We start from the raw sequence: 16,644 nt of genomic DNA, 5'->3' as shown, positions 1-16,644 counted from the left end.
CTGAAATTCTGAAAACCTTGAAATTCTAAAATTCTGAAATTCTGAAATTCTGAAATTCAGAAATTCAGAAATTCAGAAATTCTGAAATTCTGAAATTCTGAAATTCTGAAATTTTGAAACTCTGAAATTCTGAAATTCTGAAATTCTGAAATTCTGAAATTCAGAAATTCAGAAATTCAGAAATTCTGAAATTCTGAAATTCTGAAATTTTGAAACTCTGAAATTCTAAAATTCTCAAATTCTCAAATTCTCAAATTCTGAAATTCTGAAAGTCTGAGACCCGCATTTTCAGATAATACATTCTTCTTCGCCAACTACGGATGCTGTATACCAACGGAATCGTACGCCTGGATACTCGTCGCTCTTTTCGTCACGACTGTTCTCGTGCTGCTCATCTGTATGCTCACCACTGCCACCATTCGATGGGTAAGGTCTCGAATGTTCAGAATTTTATATAGAAAGCGTTAAATTTTCTCATTTATCTTGTCAAAAGCTTCAAAATGAGTATAAACATGACCATATTTGGACGATTTTGAATTTTTCGATTTTTTTGAAAATTTTCGTGGTGGGACCAAAAATCGAAATTTTGGAACTAAAACTTGAAAATTTGATTTTTCCTTGTCGAGAGTTTCAAAATGAGTATAAAGATGACCAGAATCGGTTCACTTTGTGAAATGGGGTTAGAGACGCAGTTTGTCTGGCTTCTCTGACTCTCGCGCCTTTCAAAGACGCGTAACTCAGTCAGTTTTAGTTCAATTTTGATGAAAATACAAAAATCCAATCTGGCTGGTTAAGAGCTTCAAAATGAGTATAAACATGCCCATATTTGGAGAATTTGAATTTTTAAAAAATTTTCGTGTTGGGACCCAAAAAAATTTTTTTTTTTCGAAAAGTGGTCGTGTTTATACTCATTTGGACCGTGTTCACCTGAAAAGTCTAGAAATACATGTTTCTGTTACTGAAAATCAAGTTTCAAAAAGTTACGGTACTTTTTTAGATTTTCTGAAAATTTCCAGATGTACAAACGTCGTATGCGCAAACGCTTCACGATTTGAAGCGGAAAATTTTGATGGATCAACTGAATGCACAGGAATTCGAAGCCAAATTAAATTATATGGCTCAAAGGAATAAAAGTGAGATTTTCGAAAATTTTGGAAAAAAATTTTTGATTTCAAAATAAATTTCAGGTTGTCGAAATGATGATGGATCGCGAGAAGGACCACAGCCGGAGAAATTGACAATTTTTGTGGACCCGGCTCAAAAAGAAGCTGAAAAACATTTGAATTCGGCGAAGAATAAGAAGAAGAATAGGTAAAATTCTGAAATTCTGGAATTTTGAAATTCTGAAATTCTGAATTTCTGAAATTCTGAAATTCTGAAATTCTGAAATTCTGAAATTCTGAAATTCTGAAATTCTGAAATTCTGAAATTCTGAATTTCTGAAATTCTGAAATTCTGGAATTCTGAAATCTTGATATTCTGAAATTCTGAAATTCTGAGATTCTAAAATTCTGAAATTCTGAAATTCTGAAATTCTGAAATTCTGAAATTCTGAAATTCTGAACTTATGAAATTCTGAAATTCTGTTTTCAGAAAATTCACAAATTCAAGAATTAATTTTTTTTTTGAAAAATCTACAGTTAATTACCCCTAATTAACCCTGATTGTCACCCTAATTAACATATTCTTATTGAATTTTCCAGCAGTCTCCAAAAGCCAGTCGTTGGTGGACCAAGTCACGGAGTGAGTATTCATTTTTGAATTTCTGATTTCAGATTATTTTTGAAATTTAGAATTAAAAAGGGCTAAAAACTAGGGTTACGGTATTTTTGAGGTCTTAGTGGTCTAGAAACGTCAAATATGAGTTTTTAGGCCATATAAATTTTAATGGACACCACCTCATCATGTTATACAATTTTAGTACCCCTTTCCCCCATAACTACCGTAATCCTTTTTTTATTTTCTTCCCTTGCAGCTAATTTACGACCGAGATGAGACGCCGATAGCGCAGAGTACACTGGCTAGTCAATCCAACAGTGAGTTTATGGAGTTTTGGGGACAATAGGGACCACTTTTTTTTTGAAATTTCTGTAAAAAAATTTTCAGCAAAATTATTTTTTTCTTTACTAAAAATCCATATTCCAGCCAACCCAAAAATGCGAAACGAGAATCGCTGGATGTATTTGCCAAAATCTGCTCAAGCCAAGGCTCCAGTCAAGACCCCCCTCCCCGACGACACGACGCCAATTCCAACGCCTCAAATTCCTCAAATTCCCCAAAAAGCTCAAGCTCCGCTTCCTCTGGCTCAGGCTCCGCCCCCACCGCCACCACCACATCTTGGCTCCTATTATGATCTTCCTCCAAATATTACAGCTCCACCGAAGCTCAAACCTTCACCTCTGAAAAATCAAGATATGGGTGGAAATTCTCCAATTATCCCATTGGATCCAACTGATGTGTCTTCAGAAGTCACGAAAAAAGACGCGTTGGCTCCGCCCACGTCTTCAGTGCCAACGTCTTCTGGTGTCTCTTCTGGAACCTTGACGTCGTCTGGAACCACTCCAACCACCTACACCACACCTCCAGAGACCACGCCTTCTGGAAATTCGGATTCTTCGTTCACAACTCCTCTAACGACTTCTTCTAACGCACGTCACCGGGAGAAGGCGTCAAACAGAATGTTCAATACGGTCAGGATGATATTGTTAGTCCGCTGGGAGCGCCGGCAGAATCTGTGGAGCCGAAAAATCTGGAAAACGGTGACAAACGGAAGGATGGTGCTGGCGGAAGATCTGAATGGAAATATTATAATTTGGAGAGCTCGAAAAAGAAACGAGGAGCAATCACTACGATGAGCACCACAACCAAGTCGTCGACGTGAGTGGTGGCCTAGAATCCGACAAATTTTTTTTAAAATCTAGTCTTGTTTATACTCATTTTGACAGGCTTTTTTTGCTGATTCTAAAAATGTAAAAATTTTGAATATTGAATCAAAAATGACTGAGGTATGAGCATTTTTATAGATGACACAAAATTTCGGAAAATCGAAAAAATTGAAATTTGAGAAACCTAGTCTTAATTATACTCATTTTGACGGGCTTTTTGAGCTGATTTCAAAACTATAAAAACGATTTTTTTAGAATCAGAACTGACTCAGTTATGTCCATTTTTTCAAAAAAAGTTTTTTTTTTGAAATTGTTAAAAAATTCGAAATTTGATAAATTTAAACCTAGCCGTGTTTATACTCATTTTGACAGGTTTTTTGTACTGATTCTAAAATTGTTTAAATTTCAACTATCTGTGGAAAACTGACCCAGTTATGACCAGTTTTTAAAAATATCCAACATAAAAGTTTGAATTTTTTTTTCGAATTTTACTAACTCGGTCAATTTTTGCTCGATTTTTATGATTTTTGGATTAAAATAAAGGAAATTTTTAGTTCTTTTCAATCGAAACATTTTCACACTTTTAGCAGCAACCGCCGCTCAAGAACCGGCTCGTGGCTCTTCGACTCCACCGGCTCCAACCGCTTCGATTCGTCCGGACCGCCATCCGGACCGTCCGCCAAGACCAATTCGACTGTTTCGAGTTCAATCTTAAAAACTGATTCTTCATACTATAAAACGGCATCTGTGGAGCAGTTTCCACACGGCGCATTCACTTTTCAGTCTAATTAAAAATTTTGGAAAAAAAAATTCAAAAAAAATTTTTTGTAATTTAATTTTTTTTGTTTTGTGTTGAACAATAAAATGAATGATTTATTGAAATTTGGAACTTTTATGAAAATTGGAATACTGTAACCAAATCAATTAGCAGAGCAATTAACCAATTTAGAATGCCCAACACGGATTTGGACACTTCTGAATGAAAGTTTCGAAATATCCCTTGGTGACAGACATGATTACGGTATGTACGGTGGTCTTGTTCAGTGTTGGTTTTGAGGAGAGGACCTGAAATGAATTTGAACAACACTAACAAAAAATATGAAACATTTTTAGAATCTAGGTTGGTTTTTGGCTTTTCAGAATTTCAAAATTTCAGAACTTCAGAATTTCAGAATCTCAGAATCTCAGAATCTCAAAATCTCAGAATCTCAGAATCTCAGAATCAGAATCTCAAAATCTCAAAATCTCAAAATCTCAGAATCTCAGAATCTCAGAATCTCAGAATCTCAGAATCTCAGAATCTCAGAATCTCAGAATCTCAGAATCAGAATCTCAGAATTTCAGAATCAGAATCTCAAAATCTCAGAATCTCAGAATCTCAGAATCTCAGAATCTCAGAATCTCAGAATCTCAGAATCTCAGAATCTCAGAATCTCAGAATCTCAGAATCTCAGAATCTCAGAATCTCAGAATTTCAGAATCTCAGAATCTCAGAATCTCAGAATTTCAGAATCTCAGAATCTCAGAAACTCAGAATCTCAGAATTTCAGAATCTCAGAATCTCAGAATCTCAGAATCTCAGAATCTCAGAATCAGAATCTCAAAATCTCAGAATCTCAAAATCTCAGAATCTCAGAATCTCAGAATTTCAGAATCAGAATCTCAAAATCTCAGAATCTCAGAATCTCAGAATCTCAGAATCTCAGAATCTCAGAATCTCAGAATCTCAGAATCTCAGAATCTCAGAATCTCAGAATCTCAGAATCTCAGAATCTCAGAATCTCAGAATCTCAGAATCAGAATCTCAAAATCTCAAAATTTCAAAATCTCAGAATCTCAGAATCTCAGAATTTCAGAATTTCAGAGTTTTTGAATTTCAGACTTACAGTATAAATTCCTTTCATGCTGACATTCGAACGTCCCAACTTTTTCATGCAAGCGTTTCCGGGGTCACGACGGTTGTCGATGAAGAGTGGGTCCTGTAAATGGCGGTCTAGAAAATCAATTTTTTGAGAAAAGTTCTGCCATCGTGACGTTTTTTTTTCAAATTTTCATTAAATTTTGAATTTTTGAAAATTTCGAAAAAAGTTATTTTTGGAGTTTCGTCAAAATAATGTTAATCTAGCAATTTTTGACCAATTTCAATAATTTTTGTCTTAAAATGCTCCAAATTTTGCCAATTCTTACCTTATCCGGATCGTAGTTTGTTTGCAGAACAAACCAATCGTTGTCACCATCGAACAACTTTCTCTCGAATTGAACAGACGTCGTGTTACGGACCAAAACGCTTCCCTCGCCCGGATTGACACCACCCAGAATGAAGTAGGCGCCGGTGAGCAGTTTTACTTCGGCGATTTTTTCGCGGGCACACTGAATGAAATGGGATTACTGTAGTATTAAAACGCCGAAAATTCGGCTTCGAATAAGTCAAGATTCATGAAAATCGAGCAAAAATAGTTCAAAATTTCGAAAATTCTTTTTTAATTGCTCATGTTTATACTCATTTTGAAGCTCTTAGCAAGCTAAATTCAACAATTGTATTTTCAATTCATGTAATTGAAAATTTTGAAAAATTCTACTTAAAGGAGGCGAGACAGCAAAAATTTCGGGGGAAAGTTCGGGGGACGAAATCGAGCCGCGCTTATGTAGACCATCGGTCGGCAGGCGCCTTCGCGCCCCTGTAGCTCAGCCGGTATCGACGCTGTACCCCTGAGCTGCCTGTCATGAGTTCAACCCCTCATGGGGGTTCTCTATGCAAAATATCAGGAAAACTTTTTTTTTTTGATGTCTGGCCTCCTTTAAAATGAAAGATGGTTCAAATTTCAGATTTTTTTCTTCTAAAAAACTACCGTAACTTTTTAAATGGCGAAATGAAAAATTTGAAACATTGATTTTTGTAATCAGCAGATGAGAACGGTCAAAATGAGTATAAACATGCCTAGTTTTCAAAATTTTCGAAAACATGAAATTTCTGAAAATCTGAAAAAGTCTGGAAACGTTCAAAAGTTTACAAAATTGCTCATGTTTATACTCATTGTAAAGCTCTCCTTAAGCTAAATTCACTTTTTGCATTTTCAGTACTAAATAACCAAAATCCAAAATTTTCCCAATACCTGGAAATCCATGCAGTTCTCGAACAACCAACGCTCGAAATACATGACGAATTGAAGGTCCGTATTGGCGTAGGCTCCCATGTACCATCTGGCGACATTGAACAAATCTGGTTGGACCTTAGCGTTCATGGATAACGAGAAGTGGTGAGGTTTCATGGCTGAAAAATCGATTTTTCGAAATTTTGATTCTAAAATTTCAAAACCTTATAACTCGACTAATTTTCAACCGATTTTTTAGATTTTTGGCTTAGAAAATCTGAAATTTCCTACTCTTCAAATTGTCAAAAACTTACCAGTCAAGACACCAACATGTCCAGCGAGGGTTGATCCTTTGAACAGGAGTTGTCCATTCTTGAAGAAATTGATATTGACACTAACTTTCTTCAAAGCATCGGTGAGACCCCACGACTGAGCGGCAATGTCCCAAACGAACAATTGACCGAAATCCAAGTTTCTGGCGTGATAAAGATCCTTATTGTCCTCGGTTTGAGCGACGATCGAGGTGCAGAAACGGGACATCTCGTAGAAAATGTTCAAGAACACCAAATTTCCAATTGGCACCTCTAGAACTTCGGCAATTCCCAGCACTTCGTCTTTGTAGGGATTCATGATCATTCCTTTATCCATTGCTTTTGCTGTGATATTACCCAAAAGTTCCCATGCATTGACTCCAGGGATGATTGTGAAAAAGTACTGTAAACATTTGGGTTCTCTTTTTTTTCTAGAATCTAACTTTTTGGTCCATTCTGAAAAGCAATTGAATTTCGCTTAATACTGTCAAAAAACCATGTTTCTAGCTTTTCTAGGAACCGAGATACAGCCATTTGAAGTTTTGGAGGTTAGAGACGCAGGGTGTCTCGTCGTCTGGCGTCTCTAGCCTCCGAAACTTCAATGGTCGTATCTCGGCTCGTAGAATAGCTAGAAACCTCAAATTTAGACAGGAATGTGTAGAATGCTATGAGTAACAAATTGAGTGTAAACTCAAAAGGTAGAGACGCAGATAACGAGACACTCTAACTGTCTGCGTCTCTTCAAAGCTTCAAAAAAGTATATCTTGGCTCCTAGAATAGCTAGAGAAGTGATTTCTGGACGAATTTGTAGAAAATGAAATGTATTTTCAGAAAAACTAAAAATTCCCCGTTTGGGAAAAAACCAAGTTTTGATTAAAATTTAGAAAATTATAGAAATAAATTTTTTGTTAAAATTTTCACACTCTAAATTTTCAAGAAAATGGTCCAAAAATCAGTTTCTCAGCTCTTCTAGGAGCCCAGATACATCCATTTGAAGGTAAGATGTCTGCGCCTCTTATGCCAAGCAAGAGACGCAGCGTGTCTCGTCGTCTGGCGTCTCTAGCCCCCGAAATTTCAAATGGTCGTATCTCGGCTCCTAGATGAGCTAGAAATGTGACTTTTTGACAGGATTTCGGGGAATTTTGGCTAAAATTCGGAGCTATTGAGTTTCTAAAATTTGTGGAAAATTTGAAATCCCAAGAGTTATCTAAAATTCCAAAAAAAAGACAAGAAAAGGTGAAAATTTTGAATTCAAAAATTTTAGGAAACTCAGGAACGCCAGACAATTTAGAAAACTCAAATATTTAATGTTTTCTAAATTTTCAGGACATCGGGACATCTGGACACACAGACAAAGAACTAACGTTAAGAACATCGAAAACGGCACGGATGTCCTTCTTATAAGCGACGGCGATCTGTTTGAAGCGTTGACGTGGTGGCAAGTCCAAGTTTACATCGAACCATGGTACCTGGAATATTGAATTTTTTGAATTTTTAATTGAAATATTCAAATTTGGCTCAGTTGTAGCTTCAGAATGAGTATAAACATGACCGGTTTTGAAATTTTTTGAAAATTTTCGAACTTTTTGAAATCTTTCCATGTTGGTACTCATTTTGAAGCTCTAATTGAGCCAAATTGGAAATTTTTTATCCTTTTTTCACCTTTTCTGCTTGAGTTGGGTCATAGATATCTGGTCCTCCAACAAGGCAATTTGCTGGGAAATCTGGATTTTCCACTTTCCGTTGGAAAGTTGTTGGTAGGAGCTGAAAATTTTTCGAAAATTCTAGAAATGAAAAATCGTTGACCTACCGTAGCCAAGACAAGGAGGCATACAACGATTGGTTTCATGGTTACCCTGAAAAATGAGGCGAATTTTCCGAAAAAATTAAAATCTTGGAAATCCTAAATTTGAAGATTTTTCAGAATTTCAGTATTTCAGAATTTCAAAATTTCAGAACTTCAGAATTTCAGAATCTCTGAATTTCAGAATTTCTACATTTCAGAATTTCAGGATTTCAGAATTTCAGAATTTCAGAATTCCAGAATTTCAGAATTTCAGAATCTCAGAATCTCAGAATTTCAGAATTCCAGAATATCAGAATTTCAGAATTTCAGAATTTCAGACTTTCGAAATTTCAGAATTTCAGAATTTAAATATTTCAGAATTTCTACATTTCTACATTTCTACATTTTAGGATTTCTACATTTCAGAATTTCAGAGTTTCAAAATTTCAGAATTTCAGAATTTCAACATTTCAGAATTTCAGAACTCCCAATTCCAGAATTCTAGGATTTCCGAGAAATCGAAAATTCAAAAACCTGGAAAGTCTGAAAATTTGGAAAATCTAAATTCAAAAACCTGAAAATCCGGAATTACAAAACTCCGAAATTCCAAAATCCAAAAATGAAAAAATCGAGAAATTGAGAATTCCGGATTCAAAATATCTAGACATCCTAAAAACCAAAAATCCAAAAATCCAAAAACCTGAAAATCGAAAAGTTCAAAATCTGAAAAATTTAAAAATCTAAAACTGAACACAATAAAAATTCCAGAATGGATGATTTTTTTTTTCTTAAAATTTTGTGATTATCAGAAAAAATAATTCCGGCTACAGAAAAAAGCCACGCGGTGATAAAATGATCATCCTAGAGACGGGGAAAAATAGTTTGAGCACTTGAAAATTTTTTTTGAAGAAACCATAAATTATCTTGAAATTTTTGGTGTGCTGACACGATCGGAAAAATTTTAAATCATGATTTTTTTGAACTGATAAGACAGCAAAAATGATAGATGGGAAGGGAGAAAGGAATTAATTTATCAGCATACACCCAAAAAATTGGAAAAAATGAATATTGATATTTTCCAGAAAATTCTGAAATTTGAAACTTCTGCAATTCAGAAATCCAGGAATTCAGAATTTCAGAATTTTATAATTTCAGAATTTCAGAATTTCAAAATTTCAGAATTTCAGAATTTCAGAATTTCAGAATTTCAGAATTTCAGAATTTCAGAATTTCAGAATTTCAGAATTTCAGAATTTCAGAATTTCAGAATTTCAGAATTTCAGAATTTCAGAATTTCAGAATTTCAGAAATTCAAAATTTTAGAATTTCAGAATTCCGAACTCCCAGAATCTCTGAATCTCAGAATCTCAATTTCTCAAAATTTCAGAATATCAGAATTTCAGAATTCCGAACTCCCAGAATCTCTGAATCTCAAATTCTCAGAATTTCAGGAAACTACTTTTCAAAAATAAAACCTTCTGAATTTCTAGAAATTTCTAAATGAATCTTTAATTTTTGTTTTAATTTGGATACTGTAGTTTTGGAATATTAATTTTTCCAAAATTAGAAAAAAAAGTTATTTGTCATCTTAAAAATCGCAAATTACGTACATTCTAGCCATCAATTATCAGTAAATTTCCGGAAAAAAATGAAAGCGAATCAGAATTAATGTGACGACAAAGACAATTTTTGAGAAAATTAAGAAATTTTGAAAATCTGAAAATATGAAAATCTGAAATTCTGAAATTCTGAGATTCTGAGATTCTGAGATTTTGAGATTCTAAGATTCTGAGATTTTGAGATTCTGAAATTCTGAAATTCTAAAATTCTGAGATTCTGAGATTCTGAGATTCTGAGATTCTGAGATTCTGAGATTCTGAGATTTTGAGATTCTAAGATTCTGAGATTTTGAGATTCTGAAATTCTGAAATTCTAAAATTCTGAGATTCTGAGATTCTGAGATTCTGAGATTCTGAGATTCTGAGATTCTGAAATTCTGAAATTTTGAAATTTTGAAAATCTGAAAATATGAAATTCTGAGATTCTGAGATTCTGAGATTCTGAGATTCTGAGATTCTGAGATTCTGAAATTCTAGATTTTATGATTCTGAGATTCTGAGATTCTGAAATTCTGAGATTTTATGATTCTGATATTCTGAGATTCTGATATTCTGAGATTCTGAGATTCTGAGATTCTGAGATTTTGAAATTCTGAAATTCTGAGATTCTGAAATTCTAAAATCCAAAAAAATAAAATTGAAATTCAGAAATTCAGAAATTCCAAAGTTCCGAAAATTCTAAAATTCTAGAGGTCTAAAAATCTGAAATTCAAAAATTCTGAAACAAAAAAATTCAAAAAAAAAATTATTTTTATATTTAAAAAAAAAGACATTGACATAAAAACAGATTCAAGTAGTATAAAAACACGTGTTTTTGTATGATAATTAAGATTTTTCGACAAAATAAAATCTTTAAATGGCCTAGAATTTTCTAGGCCATCAAAACTTTTTTTTTTGAAAAATTCATATAGATTTATAAGTTAAAGTATCACAGAGCAAATTTGTTGATTCAGAATCACAGGGGGAGAATTTTTGGGAGGATTACTGTAGGTTAAAAAAAAATTTTCACAAATATAGTACAGTAAAAATGTAGACGCAGACAGCGGTGAGAATTTTAAAGGAGGAAGATGAGGAATCGGCCAAATCGTTGCCTGGAGCATCTGTGATGGAATTGTCCGATGGTGACAGTGTGACTCCGGGGGTGTTCTGGAAATTTATGAGATTTGAAAACTTTCAGAACTTCAAAACTTCAGAATTTCAGAATCTCAAAATCGCAGAATCTCAGAATCTCAGATTCTCAGAATCTCAGAATCTCAGAATCTCAGAATCTCAGATTCTCAGAATCTCAGATTCTCAGAATCTCAGATTCTCAAAATCTCAGATTCTCAGATTCTAAGAATCTCAGAATCTCAGAATCTCAGAATCTCAGATTCTCAGAATCTCAGATTCTCAGAATCTCAGATTCTCAGAATCTCAGATTCTCAGATTCTAAGAATCTCAGAATCTCAGAATTTCAGAATCTCAAGATCTCAGAATCTCAGATTCTCAGAATTTCAGAATCACAGAATCTCAGAATCTCAAAATCTAAGAATCTCAGGTTCTCAGATTCTCAGAATCTCAGAATCTCAGGATCTCAGAATCTCAGAATCTCAGATTCTCAGAATCTCGGAATTTCAGAATTTCAGAATTTCTAAATTTCAGAATTTCAAAATTTCAGAATTTCGAAGTCCCAGAATTTCTGAATCTCAGAATCTCAAAATCTCAGAATCTCAGAAATTCAGAATCTCAGAATTTCAGATTTTCAGAAAACTCAAAATTCGGGAAATCAAAGATTGAAAATTCCACAAAAAATAAAAATAAAGCTCCAAAAATTAACCTTCTTCTAGTTTGATTCCTTTTAAATTTCATTGGCCTAGAAAGCTGATTTTTGAGTTTTCTAGGCCATCACTACCGTACCTTCAAACAAACGCCCAACAGGTTATCCTTCAAATTAGTGCACAATTGATCGTCACGGGCGGTGCATGTGCAATTCGAGAAAATTGCTCCGACGGAAGTTTCGATTGTCTGATTCAGAAGGGTTTTGCATTTTTCCGAACAAACACCTGGAAAAAAGATTGCAGCTCAAACATTTCAGATGCTTCAAATAGCACCAAATTCTACAGTAATCCTCCTTCTCACCTCTTGCCGCATCAGCTTCACACTCGCTCATGAAAACGCCGAACTTCGAATTGCACTGCAAATCTCCTTCACACGCCAGCTTTCCCAGACTACAGTGTACTGTAGACTCGGCTGGCAGGAAATTACAGGTCCTCAACTCGTCTCGTCCCGGAATACACGTGGCATCGGAACGGAGAAGAACTCGGCCGAGCTTATTTTGATACACGTTCAAAACAGCGCTTCTGCATTGCGGTTGACACGTTCCTGTTGAGCTGAAAATCGAAAATTTGAAAATGTTTTTGAATAATCAGAAAATTATAATGAAAACCTTTAATTGTGTAAAAAGATCAAATTTCTAGCAGTTCAAGAAGCCCAGATACAGCCATTTGAAGATTAGAGACGCAGTGTGTCTCGTCGTCTGGCGTCTCTAGCCTCCGAAAATTTATATGGTCGTATCTCGACTCCTAGAATAGCCAGAAACCTCAAATTTAGACAGGAATGTGTAGAATGCTATGAGTAACAAATTTAGAGTAAATTCAGAAGGTAGAGACGCAGACAACGAGACACTCTAACTGTCTGCGTCTATTCAAAGCTTCAAAAAGGTATATCTTGGCTTCTAGAATAGCTAGAGAAGTGACTTCTGAACGAATTTGTAGAAAATGAAATGTATTTTCAGAAAAACTAAAAATTCCCCGTTTGGGAAAAAACCAAGTTTTGATTAAAATTTAGAAAATTATAGAAATAAATTTTTTGGTAAAATTTTCACACTCTAAATCTAACTTTTCGGTCCATTCTAAAAAGCAATTGAATCTTGCTTAATACTGTCAAAAAACCATGTTCCTAGCTTTTCTAGAAGCCTCTCTCTATTGCACGCAGTTCTGTTCAAAAACCACTATTCTAGCTCATCTAGAAACCGAGACATGGTCATTTGAAGTTTCATTAGGTTAGAGACGCAGTGTGTCTCGTCGTCTGGCGTCTCTAGCCTCCCGAAACTTCAAACGGCTGTAACTCGGCTTGTAGCCGTCCAATTTGAGTCCTTTTTTGACAAAACTACGTAAAATTTTTGCCGTACCTAATAATATAAAAGTTATCATAATTTCGAAAAATGCGAAAAATCGATTTTTCGATTTTTGAGAATATCGAAATTCTGAAAGATTTTACAAAACAATTTCTTCATTTCTCAAAAGTTTTCGTACTTCTAGCTCATATTAGAGCTGAGATATTACCATTCGAAGTTTGGGAGGCGTGAGACGCAGACGACGAGACACTCTAACCGTCTGCGTCTCTTCTAAACTTTGAAGGGCCGTATCTTGGTTCCTAGAGTAGCTAGAAAGGTGATTTTTAAATGAATTTGTCATGAAAAATTCAGACTATTTACGGAAAAATTAATTGTATGGTTTTTTTTTCAAACAAAAAAATGTTTTTTTTTTTCAAAATTCCAAAAATTGCAATTTTCTGTTACATTATGACATTAAACACTGAATTTGGAACATTTCTGTTAAACTTTCATCTTTCTAACACATCTAGAAGCCGAGATACAGCTGTTTAAACTCAGAGGTCAGAGACGCAGTGTGTCTCGTCGTCTGGCGTCTCTAGCCTCTCAAACTTCAAATAACTGTATCTCGGCTTCTAGGAGCGCTAGAAACTTGATTTTTTTTTGTGAACTCAAAATCTTTCAACCGTATTTCATAACTTTCAAAAGAATACTCTCAGAATTGGTCAGTTGTTCCGCTTGAGACAAAAAAAAAGTGGACAAACAAAAAGGTTGTCGGTCTCCTGTCAACGCCCTGTCAAATTTTTTGTACTCTTATGAAATGTGAAAAGCGCAAACACATATTTGAGGAAGTGATTGCAGTTTTCTGGATAAACAATGTCCGCTTGTTTTCGAAATTTCCACTTTTGAAATCTAGTTCTAGATTACGCTTCCTGATCATTAACTTTGAGTCGATTTGTCTCATTTCCTCTAAAAGATATAAAAAAGCTGTCCACTGATAAAATGTTTGTGATATTATGATAAACATTTTATCAGTTGACAGATTTTTGATAACTATTACAGTAACCGAGATAAATTGGCGCAAACTCACCAAGCTGCCATCAACGGAGCCAATCGATTCTGGCATTCCAAGTCGTTTTCACAATCCGTCAACGCCTTCGTACACGCTTCTGATGCATCCTGTGCATAGCATAAAACTGCCAAAAGTGGGACAATTGTCAGCCTCCGCATGGTTTTCTGGATATTGACTTGATTAGACTGATTAGTTGACATAATTTGGCAAGTTTCCGACGACGTCAGACGCATCCTTTTTTAGAAACTTTAAAACTGATTTTGCAATCTAGATTACGGTAGCTTCCTGATCATTACCTTTGAGTCGATGTATCTCATTTCCTGTAAAAGATATAAAAAAGTGGTCAACTGATAAAACGTTAATCATAATATCAGCAATATTTTGTTAATTGACTACTTTTTGATATCACTTACACAAAATGAGATATGTGGGCTCAAAGATACCGTATTTGCTCTAATAGAAGCCCACGCGAACCATTAACTTTAAGCTTGTATATCTCGGTTACTGTAAAAGATATCAAAAATGTGTAAACTGATAAAATATTTTTGAGATTATGATCAACATTTTATCAGTTGACAACTTTTTGATATCACTTACAGGAAGCTAGATAATTTAGATGAAAGTAAAGATTCTGGAGTCCCTTCTATTACAGGTTTTATGGTATGGTGTCTGAAAATATGGAATCCTAGAAAGCTTAAACTAGAACTTTTCTAATTGGAAGTTTTGAAAACCGGAATTTTCTAGAAAATCCAGAAAAAATAAACACGAATAATTCAGCGAAAATCGTAGTAGAATCTTGAAACCCCTACAAACTGACTCCAAAAATTTGAAAAATGCCTTTTTTCAGAAACCCACGCATACGTTGAGCTGAATAATCTCAATTCGTGTGGTGTGAGAGATAGCAAAAAGTCGTCAACTGATAAAGTGTTTATCATAATATCATCAACATTTTATCAGTTGACACATTTTTGATATCTCTTACAGTAACCGAGATACATAAGATTAAAGTTAATGGTTTGCGTGGGCTTCTATTAGAGCAAATACGGTATCTTCGAGCCCACGTATCTCATGTTTTGTAAGTGATATCAAAAAGTAGTCAATTAACAAAATATTGCTGATATCATGATTAACGTTTTATCAGTTGACCACTTTTTTATATCTTTTACAGGAAATGAGATACATCGACTCAAAGTTAATGATCAGGAAGCTACCGTAACCCAGGACTGCAAGAATCAGTTATTAAGTTTCTAAAAAAGGATGCGTCAAAACTGTTCAAATCAACTGGATTCTAAATAACTTAATCAAAAAAAAACTCTAGAAATGGCGGCAAGGATTATAGAGATTTTAGGAAATTAGGGCAATTGAACAATCAGAAATCCAAAAATCGTAGCAATCCTTGAAAGTGCACGAATTGGTCATTTAGTCAGTCTCTCAACAAGAGGACGAGAATCCCAAAAAGATAAGCAAGAGATAAAGGAAAAGATAATAATAGATGAGTGGTTGGTGTGTGCACCACTGTCTTTTTGACAGCTCTCTCTCTCTCTTCTGTCTCCCGTCATCATCGAAAAATTGTTCGTCTTTGTCTCCCTTCCCTTTTGCTCGGCGAGCCGGATACTCGGCGGGGTACAGGACAGGTCCAAGAAACTGAGCAAATAGAACTCCTTGTGTTTGACCGCCCGCGGCCGGTGGCCAGGTTCTTCAGTTTTACGGTTTTAGGTGAAAAGTCGTGTAGGCGAGATAGTGTGAGAGAGAGAGAGAAAGAGAAAGGGGGAATGTTCTCGAAAGAATAGACAAGACACATTAGATGTATTTTCCAATGAATCATAAAATCAATCTGCTTCCTTCCTGCCCATTTAAACTTGTTCCGGTTTTTTGAGATGGGCTTTGCCGCAGAGTACCCGGGCGCGGAAAAAAAACAAAAGTGGTGCCAAATTAGTTGAGTTTTTGGGAGGAGGCGAAGGAAAATCAGACAGACAACAAATAAGGACTAGACACCACTTTTTGAGGGCATTCAGGGAAGTCTAGAAACACTGAAAGGATAAGAAACTTGAAAATGAAATTATGAGGTTTTGAAATACCGAAATCCCGAAGTTTTGAAATCCCGAAATTCTGAAATTCTGAAATTCTGAAATTCTGAGAATCTGAGAATCTGAGATTCTGAGATTCTGAGATTCTGAGATTTTGAGATTTTGAGATTCTGAGATTCTGAGATTCTGAGATTCTGAGATTCTGAGATTCTGAGATTCTGAGATTCTGAAATTCTGAGAATCTGAGAATCTGAGAAGCTGAGATTCTGAGATTCTGAGATTCTGAGATTCTGAGATTCTGAGGTTCTGAGATTCTGAGATTCTGAGATTATGAAATTCTGAGATTCTGAGATTCTGAGATTCTGAGATTCTGAGATTCTGAGATTCTGAGATTCTGAGATTCTGAGATTCTGAGATTCTGAGATTCTGAGATTCGGAGATTCTGAGATTATGAGATTCTGAGAATCTGAGAATCTGAGAAGCTGAGATTCTGAGATTCTGAGATTCTGAGATTCTGAGATTCTGAGATTCTGAGATTCTGAGATTCTGAGATACTGAGATTCGGAGATTCTGAGATTCTGAAATTCTGAGAATCTGAGAATCTGAGAAGCTGAGATTCTGAGATTCTGAGATTCTGAGATTCTGAGATTCTCAGATTCTGAGGTTCTGAGATTCTGAGATTCTGAGATTATGAAATTCTGCAGCATTCTCAGATTCTCAGATTCTGAGATTCTGAGATTCTGAGATTCTGAGATTCTGAG

General features: G+C 35.1%; 4 protein-coding genes across 4 annotated transcripts; 1 reads left to right on the top strand and 3 right to left on the bottom strand.

The window, feature by feature from the left end:
* Positions 1–2,156: 2,156 nt before the first annotated feature.
* Positions 2,157–3,677, top strand: CBG00862 (the record flags this gene model as incomplete). Its single annotated transcript, XM_045241709.1, has 2 exons — positions 2,157–2,704; positions 3,473–3,677. The coding sequence occupies 2 exons, from the start codon at positions 2,157–2,159 to the stop codon at positions 3,675–3,677; spliced, it is 753 nt and encodes a 250-aa protein (XP_045091724.1).
* Positions 3,678–3,830: 153 nt separating this feature from the next.
* On the bottom strand, positions 3,831–8,137 carry CBG00863 (the record flags this gene model as incomplete). Its single annotated transcript, XM_045241708.1, has 8 exons — positions 3,831–3,950; positions 4,772–4,864; positions 5,073–5,255; positions 5,999–6,156; positions 6,292–6,691; positions 7,653–7,757; positions 7,951–8,052; positions 8,099–8,137. The coding sequence occupies 8 exons, from the start codon at positions 8,135–8,137 to the stop codon at positions 3,831–3,833; spliced, it is 1,200 nt and encodes a 399-aa protein (XP_045100816.1).
* A 2,561-nt stretch (positions 8,138–10,698) lies between these two features.
* On the bottom strand, positions 10,699–14,014 carry Cbr-phg-1 (the record flags this gene model as incomplete). Its single annotated transcript, XM_002629611.1, has 4 exons — positions 10,699–10,839; positions 11,590–11,735; positions 11,812–12,062; positions 13,875–14,014. 4 exons carry the CDS (start codon positions 14,012–14,014, stop codon positions 10,699–10,701), a joined length of 678 nt encoding a protein of 225 aa, XP_002629657.1.
* Positions 14,015–15,915: 1,901 nt separating this feature from the next.
* CBG00865 lies at positions 15,916–16,590 on the bottom strand (the record flags this gene model as incomplete). The annotated part of the gene is made up of 1 exon (XM_002629612.1): positions 15,916–16,590. The coding sequence occupies one exon, from the start codon at positions 16,588–16,590 to the stop codon at positions 15,916–15,918; it is 675 nt and encodes a 224-aa protein (XP_002629658.1).
* Positions 16,591–16,644: the final 54 nt, after the last annotated feature.

This window comes from Caenorhabditis briggsae, assembly GCF_000004555.2.
Source record: "Caenorhabditis briggsae complete genome, chrII, whole genome shotgun sequence".
Taxonomy (NCBI): domain Eukaryota; kingdom Metazoa; phylum Nematoda; class Chromadorea; order Rhabditida; family Rhabditidae; genus Caenorhabditis; species Caenorhabditis briggsae.
Note: the sequence above shows the minus strand (reverse complement) of the source record. Positions and strands in the feature narration are given on the sequence as shown.